This window comes from Mchenga conophoros, linkage group LG11 (genome assembly GCF_057382185.1).
Source record: "Mchenga conophoros isolate Kocher_MC1m ecotype Shallow Benthic linkage group LG11, M_conophoros_male_GT1.1, whole genome shotgun sequence".
NCBI classification, from domain to species: domain Eukaryota; kingdom Metazoa; phylum Chordata; class Actinopteri; order Cichliformes; family Cichlidae; genus Mchenga; species Mchenga conophoros.
This window is the reverse complement of record NC_140536.1, coordinates 13,395,429-13,413,590: the sequence shown is the minus strand read 5'-3', so window position 1 is coordinate 13,413,590 and position 18,162 is coordinate 13,395,429. Positions and strand designations below refer to the sequence as shown.

Here is an 18,162-nt window from a genome sequence, read left to right as displayed (position 1 = left end):
ATATACATCTTCAAAAAAACCCTATTACAACAATTGTTCATTGTTAGACTTCTATACTTCAGTCTCAGACTTTTTAAAGATCAACTCTGAAATCATCTGTTGCAACTGAGCTGAGCTCTTTTGGTTATAATATTATGTTTATGTAAATTACCTGTGTCGGGTAAGGATTAGGTCAGACTTATTGTCTTGGTTGTAAAATAGTCAAGAGAAATTTTGCTTTAATGTGAACATAAACACCTTAGCACAAAAGAGTGGGTAGAAATTACTTCAGTATTGTATATTACATATTATTATATCTATCATTTAAACTGACAGTCTGTCATTATTTTGGTTAAGCTGTAGTGATTTTAAAAATGTCATTCAAGGGGAAAGTATCTGTTCCTATAGAGACAGCAAATACAGGAGGAATCTAGAAACACTGAAGCTGCACTTAGAATAAACCAGACCAACCTTGAAAGGAGAGATTCAGTGATACACGAGAGTCCATCCCCTCTTTCCTCTGCCGCCTGTCCTTCCTTCTCATTTCTCTCTTTATTTTCCTCTGTCCTTTCCTCTTTTACCTCAGTATCAACACCATCTTGGACCAGCAGGATTAGACTGAGTTCAGACAACACCCTCAAAACAAACACAGACCACTCCACTGCACCACACCACACACAAAGACAGGAAGAGAGAGTATTATTAGGAGTAAGTGTTTAGAATACTGTGTGTACCATGTTTACATATCTTTGTGGGGACCAAAAATTGCAAGTTTACTATACTTGTGGAGACCAACAGCCCTTATTGGGACAAAATCCAAGTCTCCACAAGTTTGAAGGCATTTTTGAAACTCAAAATGTGGTTTTAGTGTCAGGGTTACAATTATGTTATGGTTAGGTGTAGGCTAATGGTTCATTTTTGATGGTTAGGGTAAGCAGCTAGGGAAAGTATTATGTCAATTAGATTAGATTAGTGTGTCTTGGGGGTCGGGGTAGTTAGTGTTAGTTGGACAAGTATATGTCACGTGATTTACTTCCATAAATGAAAGGGGACAATGGGTTCTGAGGTGATAATAATATGCATAAACAATTCTGAATGAATTTGCTGAATGGCATTTGAAACTTTAGGATGTCGCAAAACTTTAGATTAAGGATTAAAGAATGAACATAGTCTAAGGAAAAATCTAAGACCTAAATCTCTGACTCTACAGGCCTCAGTTTTGCAGCAATAGGACTTTGGTACCCTGCAATCATTGGGTCAACCACAAACTCCTCCTTATACTAAAGTATTTTATCATACCAAGTTATTAAGTCAAATGGAAGGCCGTGTGTCTGACAGATGAAGTTTGGCTGAAACTAGGTCATGCAACAGGACAACGATCTCAAGCACAGCAGCAAATATACAACAGTGTCTGAAAAAGAAAACATCTAAGTGTTGAAGTGGCTCAGTCAAAGTCCAGACCTCAACCTTATTCCTCCATAAGAATGGCAGAGAATGGAAAAGTCATACAGAAAACGATTGCTGCAAGTTAGTGCTGCTAAAGGTGGTTCTACAAGCCTTTGAGTCAGTTGTTGTTTTTCACACGACACTACCGTATAAGAAACATTAGACAGCACACATATGTACTATATATACTGTAAGAATACCAACAAGCTTGGAAAAACAACAAAATACCCACATGGAAACGAAATATTTTGAGCTTCAACAAGACAACAAGTAGCACCATTATAATGGCTAACAAAAAACCTTTTACCCTGACAGCTGGCTCTTTTGCATACTGACCCATAAAGTCAAAACTGTAATGACTCATTCAGGTTCCAAAACCCAAAAGAAGCTGTTATTATTGTATTGGTGATATGGTAATTAATAAATGCGGATACCTATATTTTTTTTTAAAGATTACTATTTGGCATTTCGCTCAGTTGTGGTACAAACATAAGCAATGCTGTATTGCAGTTTTATCTACTTGTATCGCAAGGGAGCTGGCAGTATGCTAGTCTGTTAAATGCTGTAATATTTACAGATCGTTTAGGTAAGTAGTGAACTTTTTCTTCGTGATCTCGTCTCTTTGGAGAATTATTAGAACCCTAACAAACAGGAAACAAGAAGAAAATCACTGCCTGTGACAGGAACTAAAGGTCCCCAGCCATCAGGCTTCTGAACCCGCTCTGCCTCTTTCCCCATTTGCCATTTCTTTCTCTCTCACTCTGACATTAACAATTCTTCCCTCATCTTCTCTCCTTCACACTCTCTTTCCTCAAAAAACTGACCCCACCATTCATACCATTTTTGCTGAAAGCCATTGTTGTCAGAGGAGGCAGGATGGCATCCACGACCTTCAAGAGACATTAACAAACAAACAAAAAATGTTATATGGTACTGTATTTGATCCTGGTCACCAAAGAAGCAAGTTGGTTTTAGTATTAAACCTGTAACAAGCTAGAAAAATCTGTTATAATCTAGTGTTTCACAAGTTCAGCTACAAATGATGTCGTGGATGTGAAACAACTCAGGTTAAAACACTGAAGTGAAATAAAAATCCACTCCTCTGCTGACGGCTTTTAAGAACAAGGTGTAAATATTAGTTCAGTAATGTCCCATATATTCTAATTTGAGGCAAATGAGGGTATTTATAAACATAATCATGGTGTTCTCTAAACAGCTATAGAGTTAATATTCTGTATAACATCTCTAAAAGCATAGTCTATATTTTTAGATAAAAATGAACAGGAGACGCTGTACTATATTAATTCTGTGAGCATCGACCACAGACCACTGTCACAGAGGATCAAATTACTATGGAAATGCACTGCTGAATGGTTTCTTTGATCAAACAAACAAACACACAGACATGCACGCGTATTTTCACAACTGTCAAAGCTCTTATTTAGGTATGAATCTGTATTGCATGAATTTGCATGATTACTAATATTACCATAGAAACACCACTAATGCTGAGTGAGGATGTGTGAGGTCATTACATTGAAAGCCAGAAGAAAAAAAAAACTACAAAGGATGTTGTCCACCACTTAATGGTTGGTGTATTACTATCACAACCATCAAAAGACTGCATGGAGCCGTGTGTGTGTGTGTGTGTGTGTGTGTGTGTGTGTGTGTGTGTGTGTGTGTTGAGATGTGCAGATCTGGGTGCATTCTCTCTGAACTCTGTAACTATGGGCAGTGCGTTCCTCGTATTTATGAAAGCCTTTCTTGTTCACATTTGTCCGTTTTCCTGTCTTTCTCCTAGCTGCTTTTTTAGTGGTGCAGAAAAGAAATCTCATCACTCCAACAGTAACTAAAGAATAATTTGTTGTATAATATAAATATCCAAAGTAATTAAAGTGTCTAATTTGCATTTGAACATGACTAAAGAAAAATAAGTGTTCAGTTAACTTTTTTAAGAACTTACCTTGTTATAAAACAACAGCTGGTTTCAACAACAATCGTACCTGATTGTTACTAACTGCTGTGTACTGTACAGCTGTGTGTTGTGTAGCTATTTAAAATGTATTTTAAAATTATGTTGCAGTCTTTTAGTGAAAACTATTTTTCTATTAATTTTTAAACAGTCTAACAAAAAAAGTAATGAAGTGATCTTTCAAATGCACATTCAAGGCAAAACATCATTCCCAAGTATTTTCAAACAGTATTCAGTTATGGTATGAGAGTTTTTTTAAAGGTCTGCACAGCAATTTAAAATGTCATTTTCCACATCACATAAAATCTGTTTTAACAAAAGAGCAGTTGTGGAGGCAAAACTAACTGCAAACTAGCTTCAAACTGTGACAAGAAATTAGAAACGCAAACAAAGTCAAAAATGAGCGTGTGTCCTTGTCCAGAGGACAATTAAAGCTAATCTGAGTTGGCTGTGGGTAATTAAAGTGTCTTCCTGTGTTATTGACTATCAGTATCCACAGCCTTGCTTTTTGCTCCTATCCCCAGTTCCTCAAGTCTTTTCTTTTTTTCTCTCTCTCCATCCTGTCAGCTTCCTGCTGCTGTTTTCCACTTCCATACGTCAATAGTCATTAAACACAATCTCATTGTCCCTTCCCATCAACATCTCTCTCTCTTTCACGCGCACACGCGCACACACACACACACACACACACACACACACACAAGGTCTGTCGGTTCAATAGTTGATTAGTGTCTCTCCTAATAGTCCACATGCTAACCCTCTGTCCTATGATCACTAATAGACAGGTTTAGTAGACTGGAAGACACACAGTAAACATACCACAGTCCAATTCATATTATTGACAAAGTCTACAGAAATTCATTCTATCCTAGCAAAGCAACTTGCATATTACGTTTTTTTCTAAATGAGAGAAGGGGAAAATCAATGCTGAAAATCTGACAGTTGCAGAAATACAGAATAACAGGATGATGACAGGTTGTCTCCAACGTCCCGTCAGAGGAAATGTACTGACATTTGTTGAATATCACAAGATACCTGTCCTATATCGGTGTACTAAACTATCAGCAGACAGCTAGTCAGTCAGACAGGTAGCCAGTCAAAAACCTACAACAAATGCACACTCAACCATTCATTTAATGGGATATAGAGTTGCATATTTTCTTCCACAGATACTTACATCACTATGATATGGACTGATGAGTGCATGGTGCTGGCTCAGTACTTCCACGATGGACAGAGATGTTCTGATTAAATCTTCACATATTGCTGTACCTAAAGAAGAATCAAACATAATAATACAAATACTCATGTTCTCAATAAAAACTGACCCATAACTGAATACCTTTTAAGGATAGGCATATATTCTGTTTGTGATTTGCTGATAACATGGCCTTCGAGCGCGGCACTTTATCACAGCACTTGATTCAGGTGCTTGAAGAGTGGCTGAGCCCACACCGCAGCTTGCCTTGTTGGCAGGCATTTGTAATTCAGTGTCATAGCTGTCTTCAAGTGCTGTATCTGACTCTCTCCTTACCGTCTCCATGTCAATACAATTCAATATTGACTTGTAAGATAAGCTCGAATTTATAATAATCATTTTAACTACGTTATTTATTCTTTTATCCTTCATTTAACCTGGCAAGTTAAGCAAACACACTGTGCAACTTTAACAAACAATGCAGTACATGAAGCTCTGTAGAATCACAGTATCACAGACTAATCATGTGAAAAGGAATACTACTGCAGATATGGCAGGGGTTGATATCCAGTGATAAAGTATTCATACCTGTAAAGATACTCACCCATAGCACTAGCCAGATTTGTTTCATTGGACTCTACTGAGGCAATGAAGTTCTGTCAAGAGATATTTAAAAACTTGATGTGAGTTTTGCTTTGAAACTGTCAAACATTCAAAGTTTTCCTTATAAAAAGTTAGTTGTGTGAATGTCAGAGATGTTTTAAGAATTTCAGTACTGACAGTAAGAGAGAAAGGCACCACCAGTCTCTGCAATTTGTAAAACTGTAACTACACTGCTGGCTTTAAAATAATTTAGGTTAATTTTATTTATTCTATAATTGAAAAAATATATATAATCAACATGTCTCCTTGTTAGAGTAACAAAATGTGATCAACTAAAAACTTCACTTCACCCTATCTGTTAGTTTTATTATTTGCCTTTAGCATGTGGAGACAGATAATGTGTCAATTTATGACTGGTTACCAAACACTTACCAACAGCAACCCAATTTGAGCCAGAAACTGTCCTGCTACAATGTGAGATCTAAAGACCTGTGAGGAGACAGAAGACACATTTTACAAAGGTAAGTCAAGATAATGTGATCAGGTGACAACTGAGAGTGTTACAAAACAAGCAGGGAGGGAGGTGATGATTTAGGTCTGCCTCGTTTTTATTATTGACTATTTTGGAAAGCCTCCTGACTTTTCTTTTAGTGCCATGTACTAAATAAATGAAAACTCTGTGTTCAAAAATAAGAACTGCTGTTTGTCATTTATGAGAAAATCTATGTGAGAAACTGCTAAAGGTTTTAAAACCAAACACTGTGGAGAAGTAATTTTGCTCCATTTACCTGGGATGAAACAAGGTCCAGCACTATGGACAAAGTAGGCAAAGTTTGTTTGAGTTGTTTACTTTGAGCAGTAGTTGGGTGTCTTCTCCCAATCACTCCTCTGAGGGTACACAGAACATCCTCTAAAGAAAGGAGACAAGGCAAGGAGTCGCAAACAGATGAGAAGGAATTTAAGAAGGTGGCTATCATCTATCTTTATTAAGATATATTATATATCATATACTATATTATATTATATACTGGTAAATTTCTCTGGCGTCTTAAACCCTACAAATATATGCGTCTATTTTTCCTAAGTATCACATTTTTTCTTCTAGCACAAGAACCAGAAACAAATCAAGTTTCCATAGTAACCTGACAATTAATTTTGTAGATGTCAGATTTAAAAAAGATCTCAGATGTAGTAATGGTAAGGGAAATCAAAAAAATCAGCATGTCAAATGAACTGATTTACAAATTTCTGTACACATGGAGGTGAAAACACAAATGGCAGATGGATAATCATACAGTAGTGTGTGTATTTGTGTGTGTACCCATAATCACTGGTGCGGTGCTGCTCAGATATGCAATCAGTAAATTGAGACACTGAGACAAGTATCCTGATTGGCTGGGGTTCTCTCTGAGAGGAGTGGCTTTGCGGAGGTCTCTCTCCAGGTATATCACAAGTCTAGACAGAAAGAAATATTTTCAGCCCTCTATGTAACATTGCAGATACATCAAGTGTGTTTAATGGTTACCGGTCTTTCGTCTGCTCCATATATTATTAGTTGTTTAGCAGCATGATTAAGTGAGACAGACCCATTAACAAGAACATGAATGCACACAAATTTTAATGCACAGCAGTAAAACTTTGATAGGGTACAAAATAAGGGGGCAAGAAGTCCATGACACACACAATTTAAGAGCATATTTATTCTCATCAGAGTGTGTGTACTGAACAGTAATCAATAATTTTCTCTTTACAAATTCTGAGCAGGGAGAGAAGGTTACCACCACTAACTCATATTCATTACCAGCACATAAACACATGCTTATGTATATCATCTCACGCACGCACACACACGCACACACACGCACACAGAAAATAAACAGAAAATAAATGGAGAAATTCAGAGGGGTTCGAAGCTTTAGAGTGGCAATGATGCAGGGGACCGGTGGATTAAAAATTCTGCATTTTTTTCTCACGTTGTTCCATAAAAGATGATCATCCATGGTTTACAACTATATAGAACAAGAAATAGTTAACTGTTAACCTGTTGTCCAGTGCATTTCTTGAGATTAATTACTTCATTTATTGTTACATTATTTTTGTTTAGTGCAAAGCATTGCAACCTTGAGCCTGGCAACTGAGAAAGACCTTCAGATTACTTATTAAGTTTAATTATTTATAAATTTTATATAAATTTTAGCCTGGTTGGTACGACCAAAGTTAAATCTCTGAAAGAAGCAGACATGTTAATGCAATCCTATTTTTATATCATTATTCTAATTTTGTTTTAACTGAATTTTTCTTACTGTCAATGTCATTGTCATGATGTAATGTCATTAAAAAAATTATATATTATTTCATCTGCGCAGGGTTATTCTTGTTGTGCAAAACCAAACCATTAATAACAACAAAGTGCTAATAGCATTTTTAAGTCTCACATTTAACAATTATAATGGAGAACTAGGACTGGTGATGCACAGTAAAGAAGAAATAAACCAAAATGAATCTCTCTGATTGGACGCATAAACATTCTTAAGATGAACACTCTCTCAAAATTTCTTTCTCTTCCAAGCCATTCCTCTCAGCCCTCCAGATGACTTCTTCACTAAGGCAAGAACAATATTCACTCCATTCATTTGGAATAACAGACGAGCCGAACTACGCCTATTGTTAATGTATCTTCCGTATGATAGGGGAGGTCTGGGTATTCCAAACCTCAAATGGTACTACTGGGCTGCCCAACTCTCTACAGCTTTTTGCTGGATTTTAACGACAACCTCATCCTGGGTAAATTTAGAAAGGACAAGCACCCCCTTACCGCTCAGTTCTTGCCTGTACTCAGCAAAATATAAAGATTTGATGAAAGATACATTGAATCCGTTTGTTAAAAATACCATTCGTGTCTGGTTCGATGCACTTAAGTTTAAAAATGAGACACCAGCACTACCCAGTTCTCGCCTATCTGGGGTAATAAGACCTTTGAACCCAGTTAGAAAGATTTGGGTTTTAAAATGTGGGCTGCCAGAGGCTTGTGCAAAGTTGCAGACCTATTTGACAAGGACACCCTAATGTGCTTTAATGACTTGACACGGAAATTTGGCATTCCAACTAAACATTTCTTCAAATCAGAAGCTTTATTTCAAACACTCAAAAATCCCTAACACTGCCCACTCTTACCTCATTAGAGGACATAGCAATAAACCATCAGCTGAAGAAGGGCTTAATATCCTGCTTTTATAGCAACCTCGGAGACGGCTCTCAAACGTTCTCAGAAAAAAACACAGACTTGCATGGTGTCAAGACTTAAAGTGTAGAATAACCACAGAGGAATGGCAAAAAGTCTGCTTGAAAGCCCAAACACAATCTATAAACACCCAATTTAAACGAATCCAGTATAAATGGCTAATGAGAACATATGTCACCCCAACATTGTTAAACAAATTTGACCCTAAAACTCCAGACATATGTGTTAAATGTGGGGATAAAGGCACACTGATGCATTGCCTATGGGAATGTTCAGAAATTCAAAAGTTTTGGAAAGAAGTTTCAGATGTCATTGCGCGTATTACAAATGTTAAGCTGAATCCGTGTCCTAAATTATGTATCCTAGGGATTTTCCCCACTGAAAGCCAGCTGAGCAAAGTTCACCAAAAAACTACAATCTACTTCTGTTACAGGCAAAATATAGCATAGCCAAATCATGGAGATCCATTACTAGACCACACTTGAGAACTTGGCTTTTGACATTGTCCAAATCCCTTGTTTGGAAAAACTTACATCTGTGATTAAGGGTAAACATGCTTCCTTTAAAAAGATGTGGGGAAATTTTTGGTCGTTTTTGGAATGTGAGGAGATGGCCGACAGTGAACAGATATGGCTGTACCCATTTAACTTGTACGGGAGACGTGTTGCTGTGATTTTTGAAGAGAACCTGGGGAGCTTATGCTGGACTGTTCAATGGAAGGGCAGGAGATGGAGATGTGAAATTAGATGGACTGAAACGGAAGAGGACACAGCTCATTGCTGCAGCCGTTTTGTCGGATGCCTTTCTAACTAACTTGAAATCCTTGGACTAAACTCCCGCCAAAAACCCTGAAGTAACGAACTTAAACCTAATGTCTCACTGTGTTGTACCTGGTCTTTGAGCACTGTCTGTTCCCTTGTTTTTGTGTGGTGTTTTTTTAAACAATATATGGGTATATCTCCATGGGTGAGTGCATATATCTGTATCTGTGTGTTTACGCACACCGTCTATACATGATGAGCATGCATTATTATTATTACACACTCAATTTTTATTCATTTTCTCCTTTATTTCATTTCATTTTATTTTTCTCTGTCTTCCTTGTTTAAAATACTTTTGGAAAAGCAATAAATAAATCTTTGGAAAAAAAAAAATTCTGTTCCATGAAGGTCTTTGCCGATTTCTTCTATTGGCTGCACTCTTTTGGGGTCATCAGGGTGTATCCATCTGCCTCCATCTCACCCTATTCCTACCATCTTCCACTGTCGCACCAACCATCTGCACATCCTCCTTTACTACACCCATCGGTTTCGCTCTAAGATCCTTCCTCATGTCATCCTCGACTCTCTTTTTCTCCAAAGTGCTCCACCTGAGCTGTCCCTCTGATAAACTAATTTTTGACTTTGTCCATTGTGGTCACTCCCAATAAAATTGTTAGCATCTTCAACTCTGCCTCCTGTCTTTTTACCAGTATCACTATCTCCAAACCATACATGATAGCAGGTCTCACTACCAACTTGTAAACCTTCCCTTTCACTCTTGCTGGTCTCTGTCTTTCACAAATGCCCACTGACAATCGTCTCCACCCACTACACCCTCCCTGCACTCTCTTCTTCACCTCTCTTGCGCATTGTCCTTTGGGTGGTTGAACACAGGTATTTAAAATCGTCTACCTTTGCCATCTCCATTTCTTGCAATTTTACCTTTCCATCTGTCTCAGTCTCATTCACACACACGTATTCTGTTTTGTTTCTACTGACTTTCATTTCTTTTTTCTCCAGACCATACCTCCACCTCTCCAGGCTCTCTTCCAGCTGCTCCCTACTCTCACTACAGATTACAATGCCATCTGTAGACATCATAGTCCATGGAGACTCCTGCCTGATCTCATCTGACAACCTGTCCATCACCACTGCAAACAAGAAGGGGCTCAGGGGCTATAACTGATGCAATCATGAAGGTTTGTGACTTAGAAACTAAAATAAAATCAGGAACACAGCCTAAGCATATTTTCATCTTGCATCCCATGAGAGGATTTGGACCTACTGTAAAGTAGTTTTTGAGGTATTTCAGCTGGATCAAAGTAGTGGATCAACCAACTTGCAACCTTTTCTTGCAGCCATTTTCCAGATTGCTTCATAAAGAGACACAAACCTGCCGCCTCACTGTTAGTCGCTGTGGGAGACTCACAAAGCACACACACACACCACTGACCCAGCTTTGTGTACATATGCCTCTCCACTGCTGAAAGCCATCACTTTCCACTCTCAATGACAATCTTGACACTTTCTCAATAAGACCCATGCAATTTTATCTCAGAGACCAAAAAAACAAAACAAAAACAGAAGCAATTTTCATGCTACTGAGAAGCTAATTAAACACAACGTGCCTGGGAAAGAATAGGACTGGGGAAAAGATGTGTGTCTCTGTATACGGTTGAATCATGCAGAGTGCTCAGTGGGAGAGAGACAGACAGGTCAACTCTGACAGCTCTAACTCAGCTAAGAGAGGGAGAGCAAGTGCGAGGAAAGAAATAAAGAATGTATGTGTGTGTGGGGACACTGGAAGGGAGAGAAAAGAAACAGGCAGAGGGAAAACATGAAGAGAAAGCAAGAGGTAAAAAAATCACATTAACTTCCTTAACAGTCATTGTAAGCTGTGTTCAGGGTTGCAATTGATGTTCTGGCCCTGTGTTTATGTCAGAGTGAATGGTCAAACAGAAACGATCCTAAGTAATCATGGTTCTTCATTTACACTTTCTGTTACTGATTATTTCCAGAGAACACCGACTATATCCTCAAGTATATAGATGTTTATACTTCAGTTGCTACTGTGTTAAGGCAATTAATATAGCAGAATCCAATGTGCTGGAACATTTGGGCCTAAAAGCAAATAAAAAATGCATTGAAAGAGATTCATGCCACTGCCAATTTAAAAATTGAAAACAACATATTTAAAGCAGCATTTTAGAAGGAAATGCTGCTTTATTTTCCACCCTGAGGGAAATTTTATGTTTTGCTTTCCAGGATTTCTTCACACTATACCAGATCCAATTCCAAAACTTTTATTCCTCTCATCTTTTCTTGCACAAACTATGTCAATTATAGCCAAAGTTTGGATCAAAAACCAAATCATTGATGTATACAGGGAGTGCAGAATTATTAGGCAAATGAGTATTTTGTCCACATCAACCTCTTCATGCATGTTGTCTTACTCCAAGCTGTATAGGCTCGAAAGCCTACTACCAATTAAGCATATTAGGTGATGTGCATCTCTGTAATGAGAAGGGGTGTGGTCTAATGACATCAACACCCTATATCAGGTGTGCATAATTATTAGGCAACTTCCTTTCCTTTGGCAAAATGGGTCAAAAGAAGGACTTGACAGGCTCAGAAAAGTCAAAAATAGTGAGATATCTTGCAGAGGGATGCAGCAGTCTCAAAATTGCAAAGCTTCTGAAGCGTGATCATCGAACAATCAAGCGTTTCATTCAAAATAGTCAACAGGGTCGCAAGAAGCGTGTGGAAAAACCAAGGCGCAAAATAACTGCCCATGAACTGAGAAAAGTCAAGTGTGCAGCTGCCAAGATGCCACTTGCCACCAGTTTGGCCATATTTCAGAGCTGCAACATCACTGGAGTGCCCAAAAGCACAAGGTGTGCAATACTCAGAGACATGGCCAAGGTAAGAAAGGCTGAAAGACGACCACCACTGAACAAGACACACAAGCTGAAACGTCAAGACTGGGCCAAGAAATATCTCAAGACTGATTTTTCTAAGGTTTTATGGACTGATGAAATGAGAGTGAGTCTTGATGGGCCAGATGGATTAGGCCTGTGGCTGGATTGGTAAAGGGCAGAGAGCTCCAGTCCGACTCAGACGCCAGCAAGGTGGAGGTGGAGTACTGGTTTGGGCTGGTATCATCAAAGATGAGCTTGTGGGGCCTTTTTGGGTTGAGGATGGAGTCAAGCTCAACTCCCAGTCCTACTGCCAGTTTCTGGAAAACACCTTCTTCAAGCAGTGGTACAGGAAGAAGTCTGCATCCTTCAAGAAAAACATGATTTTCATGCAGGACAATGCTCCATCACACGCGTCCAAGTACTCCACAGCGTGGCTGGCAAGAAAGGGTATAAAAGAAGAAAAACTAATGACATGGCCTCCTTGTTCACCTGATCTGAACCCCATTGAGAACCTGTGGTCCATCATCAAATGTGAGATTTACAAGGAGGGAAAACAGTACACCTCTCTGAACAGTGTCTGGGAGGCTGTGGTTGCTGCTGCACGCAATGTTGATGGTGAACAGATCAAAACACTGACAGAATCCATGGATGGCAGGCTTTTGAGTGTCCTTGCAAAGAAAGGTGGCTATATTGGTCACTGATTTGTTTTTGTTTTGTTTTTGAATGTCAGAAATGTATATTTGTGAATGTGGAGATGTTATATTGGTTTCACTGGTAAAAATAAATAATTGAAATGGGTATATATTTGTTTTTTGTTAAGTTGCCCAATAATTATGCACAGTAATAGTCACCTGCACACACAGATATCCCCCTAAAATAGCTAAAACTAAAAACAAACTAAAAACTACTTCCAAAAACATTCAGCTTTGATATTAATGAGTTTTTTGGGTTCATTGAGAACATGGTTGTTGTTCAATAATAACATTATTAGTCAAAAATACAACTTGCCTAATAATTCTGCACTCCCTGTATATGAGTGTAGTATAACACACTATTTTCAGCTTTATTTGTGTAACAGGGTAAAATAACAAAACTACATTAAATATTTAATAATATGCTTATTTTTTCTGTATTTATTACTCACAAAATACGGTCCGACCTTCAGTCAAATCAAAACCACAGACAAACACAGATTTCAGATGTTTGAATAAATTGATGAAATAGGAAGCAAAGAGGTGCTCCTCCATATAAATAGGCATACATATGAATAACTTGCAAAGTCTACTCTTTTCAATAACAAATGGTTGGTGTGGGCAATTTTTACAGGACCTCAGAAGAACTATACAGATGTACAAAGCTGAAAGAGGATGCAAAAGCACTACTAAAAATCTGAGTGTTCCTGAGTCTACAATAAGACAAACAAGCCTCATCTGTTTTTCATTATTAGATCAGAGGAAGAACAACACTGCAGAGAAAAACTACAGCTGTGAAGCATGATGGGAGCAGCATTGTGGATTGGCCTGGGCACTTTGCAATCACTGAGGGAACAATATGCTGAAAATTGTACCAAAAAGCTTACAGGAGCAGGTCAGGGCAGCAGTCCATCATGTACTGGTTAGGAGGGGTTAGGTGAAGCAACAAGTAAAAGACCACAGAGCATAAAAAGGAAATCCATACCTTAATGGGAAAAGAAAATTAATCATTAATGGCCACGTGGGCATCATAGCCTGCTGTGGCATAACCTAAAATGGGCTGTGCAATCTATACAACCCAGAAATATCTCAAACCAATTGTTGTGGAAAACTCAAAAGCACCTAGAGGAAATATTTGAAATTAGTTGCTTTCACTAATGAACAAATACATTTAATTTTACTAAACACACATTTTTTCTAAAGTACCAAGGGTACTTTCCAGCTTACATGGAGATTATTCAATACACTTAATTGAGGAGGATATTAAGTATAACTGGGTGTGGGTTTTTAGTCTAGGCAGATTGCGCTGGAATGTACTAAATTTATAGGGCAGACCACACTGCATGATTATTCAGTATAGATATCTTAATAATTCTAAATCCTTCCAAAATGTTTTTCTAGCAACCATATATATAATGACCATGCATGTAATTAAATGAGCTATTCACATTCATAGCATTGCACAGTGTGTTGATAAACACAAGATGATCAGTTAATAATCAATTTACAGTTCCAATAGCATAAAGCATCATAAATTTGAGGTGCAGGGTAAATACATTTGTAATCTAATTCCCACAGTTTCTGTGCTACATAAAGGAAATCTTACACAGATGAATGAACGGATACATGAATACATGCATGAATGGTAAGAGTTGTTGACTTAAAGTTTCCATGGGTTTAATGAGTTGAGTAATAGTTAAGTATTACATGCACTTTTTCCCTCTACAGCATAGGTGTCAAACTCTGGCCCAATTACATTTGGCCCGCGAAGCCATACCAAATTACTATTAGAGCTGGCCTACTGGTATTATACAGCTAATATATATATTGTTTAGTATTAAGCTTTGCTTGTTCCATATTCAGTTTTTCAGCAAAACATGTTTGAGTCCATAAGAAAAGATTCATTCTTATATCTGGAGGAATAAATATATTTCAATAAATATTAACGTTAGCCCGCGACTTTGATCCAGTTTTGAATTTTGGCCCACTGTGTATTTGAGTTTGACACCCCTGCTCTACAGCAACCAAAGGAGGAAAAACAGAATATATTAGCAAACTTGCCTGATTTATGTGCACTTAATGTGCTTATGATAGTCTATACTGCATTTCGCTGGCAGTTTCAGCACATCTGGAGAGAGGTGGAGTGGAGGAGAAAGGTAAAATGAAGACAACACCAGGGGAGTTAACAATGACTGGTTAGGCATTTTTGTGAAACAAACCTCTGGCCCACCACACTGAATCCATCTTTTCTTTTTAGGCAAACACAAATCGAGCATTTAGAAAATGTATGATGTAAATGTATTCATGATATGATCTGCTGGTGAAGGGCAATATATTTAGGAGGGGTCTATCACATCTGTCAGTCAGCCTGAAACTTATTATGTGGTCTGAAGTCTCTTGAAGATGCAAAAAAAAAAAAAAAGAAAGTTTTTTGTGGACCTTGAATTGAGTTTATTGCCTAGAAAACATGAAATGCTCTAAAACTGAAACAAATTCTGTGGCATGTACCATTTTGCTTCCTGTGCAGTCAGCCAGCTGTTATAACATTGGAACCAACTTGGCTGGAGTAATACATAGTCTATCTACTTAAATAGGTGTTAAGCTAACTGTTGTACATACAATAGTTTCTTCCAAGTGAACATTATTACATTGCAAAACCAAAACACAATCTTGTATTTGTCAACCCACAAAGTATACTGAAAAGGGAATTTCGTTTTAGCTGTGGTGAGGATCGGTATGAGAACACACTCTCATACTGAAAGCTACAGCTAAATAATTAAAGGGCAATCCCACCCTGAAATGGATTTCACAAATGCTACTTGTTTGTTCTCTGACAGCTCAGCCTATGTGTGAACACTGGCAACTACATTCCAGAGAAACTAATTAGCCAGTGGTCTGACAGACTGAGAGGAGTTAAGTATGAGTTTCACTGGTCTGAATCTCAGTACAGTTAGACAGTTGCAGGGTGCACAGTGAAATGTGGTAAGTTAAGAAAGCAATCTCACTACCCGAAACAAGATTAATGTGTTATTAGTGTGTTGCAATACAATTCATTATAAACAATCATTCTTTAATTGACAAAACTGAATTATTATTCAAAATTGCACCATGATTGCATCTAGTTAACGTCTTTTTCAAAGCTACTACTGGGAAGGTCACACACATTACTTTCTAATTGTTTCATCTAGCAATGTGGCTCATAGAGCTGTTTATAAAGACCTGACTCATGAGATTCAACCACACACATCATACTTTGTAGTGGTTGCTCACATGGTCAGATAAAACAATATGTATATTATGATTACCTGTTTTTACACGAGTACATATTGTTGGTATGTGTGTACACTGTTGGCATGTGGATGTGTACTGTATGTTTATTTACCTGTTTTGACAGCAGTAAAGCAGTGTGTGTCTGTTGTCTTGTATGAGCAGAAGAAGCAGTAGTAATGCTTTGGCTCTTGTTATCGTAGACGGACTCTCTAGACAACGCAGCACTTTCAAAACCAAATCCTAAAAGCAAGGAAATTAAAATTATTCCTCAAACAGATTACATCCTCTGGCAACATAGCTAGTATTGTGTGTTTGTGTAGGATTATGGGAAAATGTGGTCCTGGACACATCTACTATTCTATGAATTGCAACCAGGTTTCCAAAAAAGATCAGATGCTCTGTAAGATGTAAAGAAACAAAAAAAAGCTGAACGCAACAATTTTTGTCTGTTTTTTTTTACTTCAATTAATGCTCATTCTGAAGCTACACACACAGAGACAAATTAACAGCAGACAAAGTACTGTGTTACTACAGAAGATGTCAAAAGGACCACATTCTGCCACACACAAACAGACTCACTGTAAAACCAATACTTCAAGTTGACAGGTGTTTTTGGTGGTGTGCAACTGCTAATTATTCTGCTGCTGCCAAAACCCCCTCAAACCAAAACAAAACTAAGCTTTGTAATTAAGACAAAATCATATATAGTCAAAAAGTTTACAGATTTTAATATTGCTAAGAACAAATTGAAATTGAAAATGTTAATTTGGTAACATAATAAGTACTCTGGTAAATTTAAAGTTTAAAGAGAAAAAAGTACTTTGCTGTCCTAATATCACCTTATCACAAGAAACAGAAATCAACAGAAAAGAGAAAAATATCCAAACTAATAACATGTTCATTTCTTAAATTTTTTTTTCCGAAAATGTACGTATAACAAGCTAAAAATTAATCAGCCCAGACTAGACACACATACACAAACTCGCATGCCTACAGCTACAACAACTATTCACTCAGCAGCAGTAACTGGTTGGAAAACATTTTGACTGACCACCCTTCATTACCATTATCATAATCACCAGCACCACTGAATGTGTGTGTGTGTGTGTGTGTCTCAGCAATGAGAAAGCATGTGTATACATGTGTGTTTATGGAGTTACACACTAAGTTAATTAATTTCAAAAGCCCAGTAGTGTGTGCCTTGCTGATAAGTCCCACCCCACTACCCATAATGCTTTGCTGAAGTAGAAGGCTACAGCATGTTCATTCAGCCAATTAGCCTAGATACTGACACACTCAACAAATTAACGCTTCTGCTTGAGTGTACACACACACACACACAGTCACTCACTCACATGCATGTACACATACACACACACACTAACAGAGTTCTGTGTAAACAAACTCTTGGTCTGTCTGTCCTTGTGCCAAGGGAAAGTGTGGGGGGGAGGGGATTGGAGGGTGAATGCATATCATTGTATAATTAGAGGAGAGCTGAAGTACTAAGTTTGTATTCTGGTGTTAAATTGGAAATACTCAATGCAAATAAATTCAGTTCAGAGTCAATTACCAATGCTAGACTTCAAGTTAAAACCTTCAAATCAATTTCAGCTCCTCTGCCTTACCAAGATTAGCACATCACATACACACTTGATGGACTGTCTTATGAAAAATTAAATAAGCAATTCCTGACAAATTAGTTCATGAACAGTTCAGCATCAGTTCATGAACTGTGTGGAAGAGAGAAAGAGAGTGGTAAAAACAGCGTGAAGACGTTAGGAATCTGAGAAGTCCAGTTTCGTTTGTTCTTGGTGTTGTTGTGTAGTTATCCAGGAGTGTTTGTATCCCTCAGCCACTGTGTAAAACTCTCTAATTAGAGACATTCCTCACATGAACTAAAAATCAACGCTTTCCTTGTAGTGATGTTACCACCAAATCATCTGTCAAATAATGCTCTAGCAATTTTACCACAATGGTTGTTTGTGTCTAGGTTTCTGAGACACACTTTTTTTGTTGCTATACATTAAAATATACACTCACCCAATACTTTATTAGGTACACCTCGCTAATAATAGGTTAGAC

The 18,162-nt window shown here is 37.7% G+C and overlaps 1 protein-coding gene across 5 annotated transcripts in view; it reads right to left on the bottom strand.

The window, feature by feature from the left end:
• The window catches only part of ulk4 (unc-51 like kinase 4), a 103,611-nt gene that overhangs the window by 39,499 nt on the left and 45,950 nt on the right, over nt 1–18,162 (bottom strand). For all 5 annotated transcript variants that reach the window (XR_014894351.1, XR_014894352.1, XM_085290998.1 and 2 more), the window contains 8 exons: nt 16,193–16,320; nt 6,520–6,653; nt 5,987–6,108; nt 5,631–5,687; nt 5,200–5,251; nt 4,575–4,669; nt 2,264–2,315; nt 451–640 (listed from right to left, as the gene is read on the bottom strand). Coding sequence is in view for 3 of the 5 variants with exons in the window: in XM_085290998.1 (XP_085147124.1) it covers nt 451–640; nt 2,264–2,315; nt 4,575–4,669; nt 5,200–5,251; nt 5,631–5,687; nt 5,987–6,108; nt 6,520–6,653; nt 16,193–16,320 (830 nt within the window). In the remaining 2 variants the exon portion in view is untranslated. The remainder of the gene's footprint in view (nt 1–450; nt 641–2,263; nt 2,316–4,574; nt 4,670–5,199; nt 5,252–5,630; nt 5,688–5,986; nt 6,109–6,519; nt 6,654–16,192; nt 16,321–18,162) is intronic.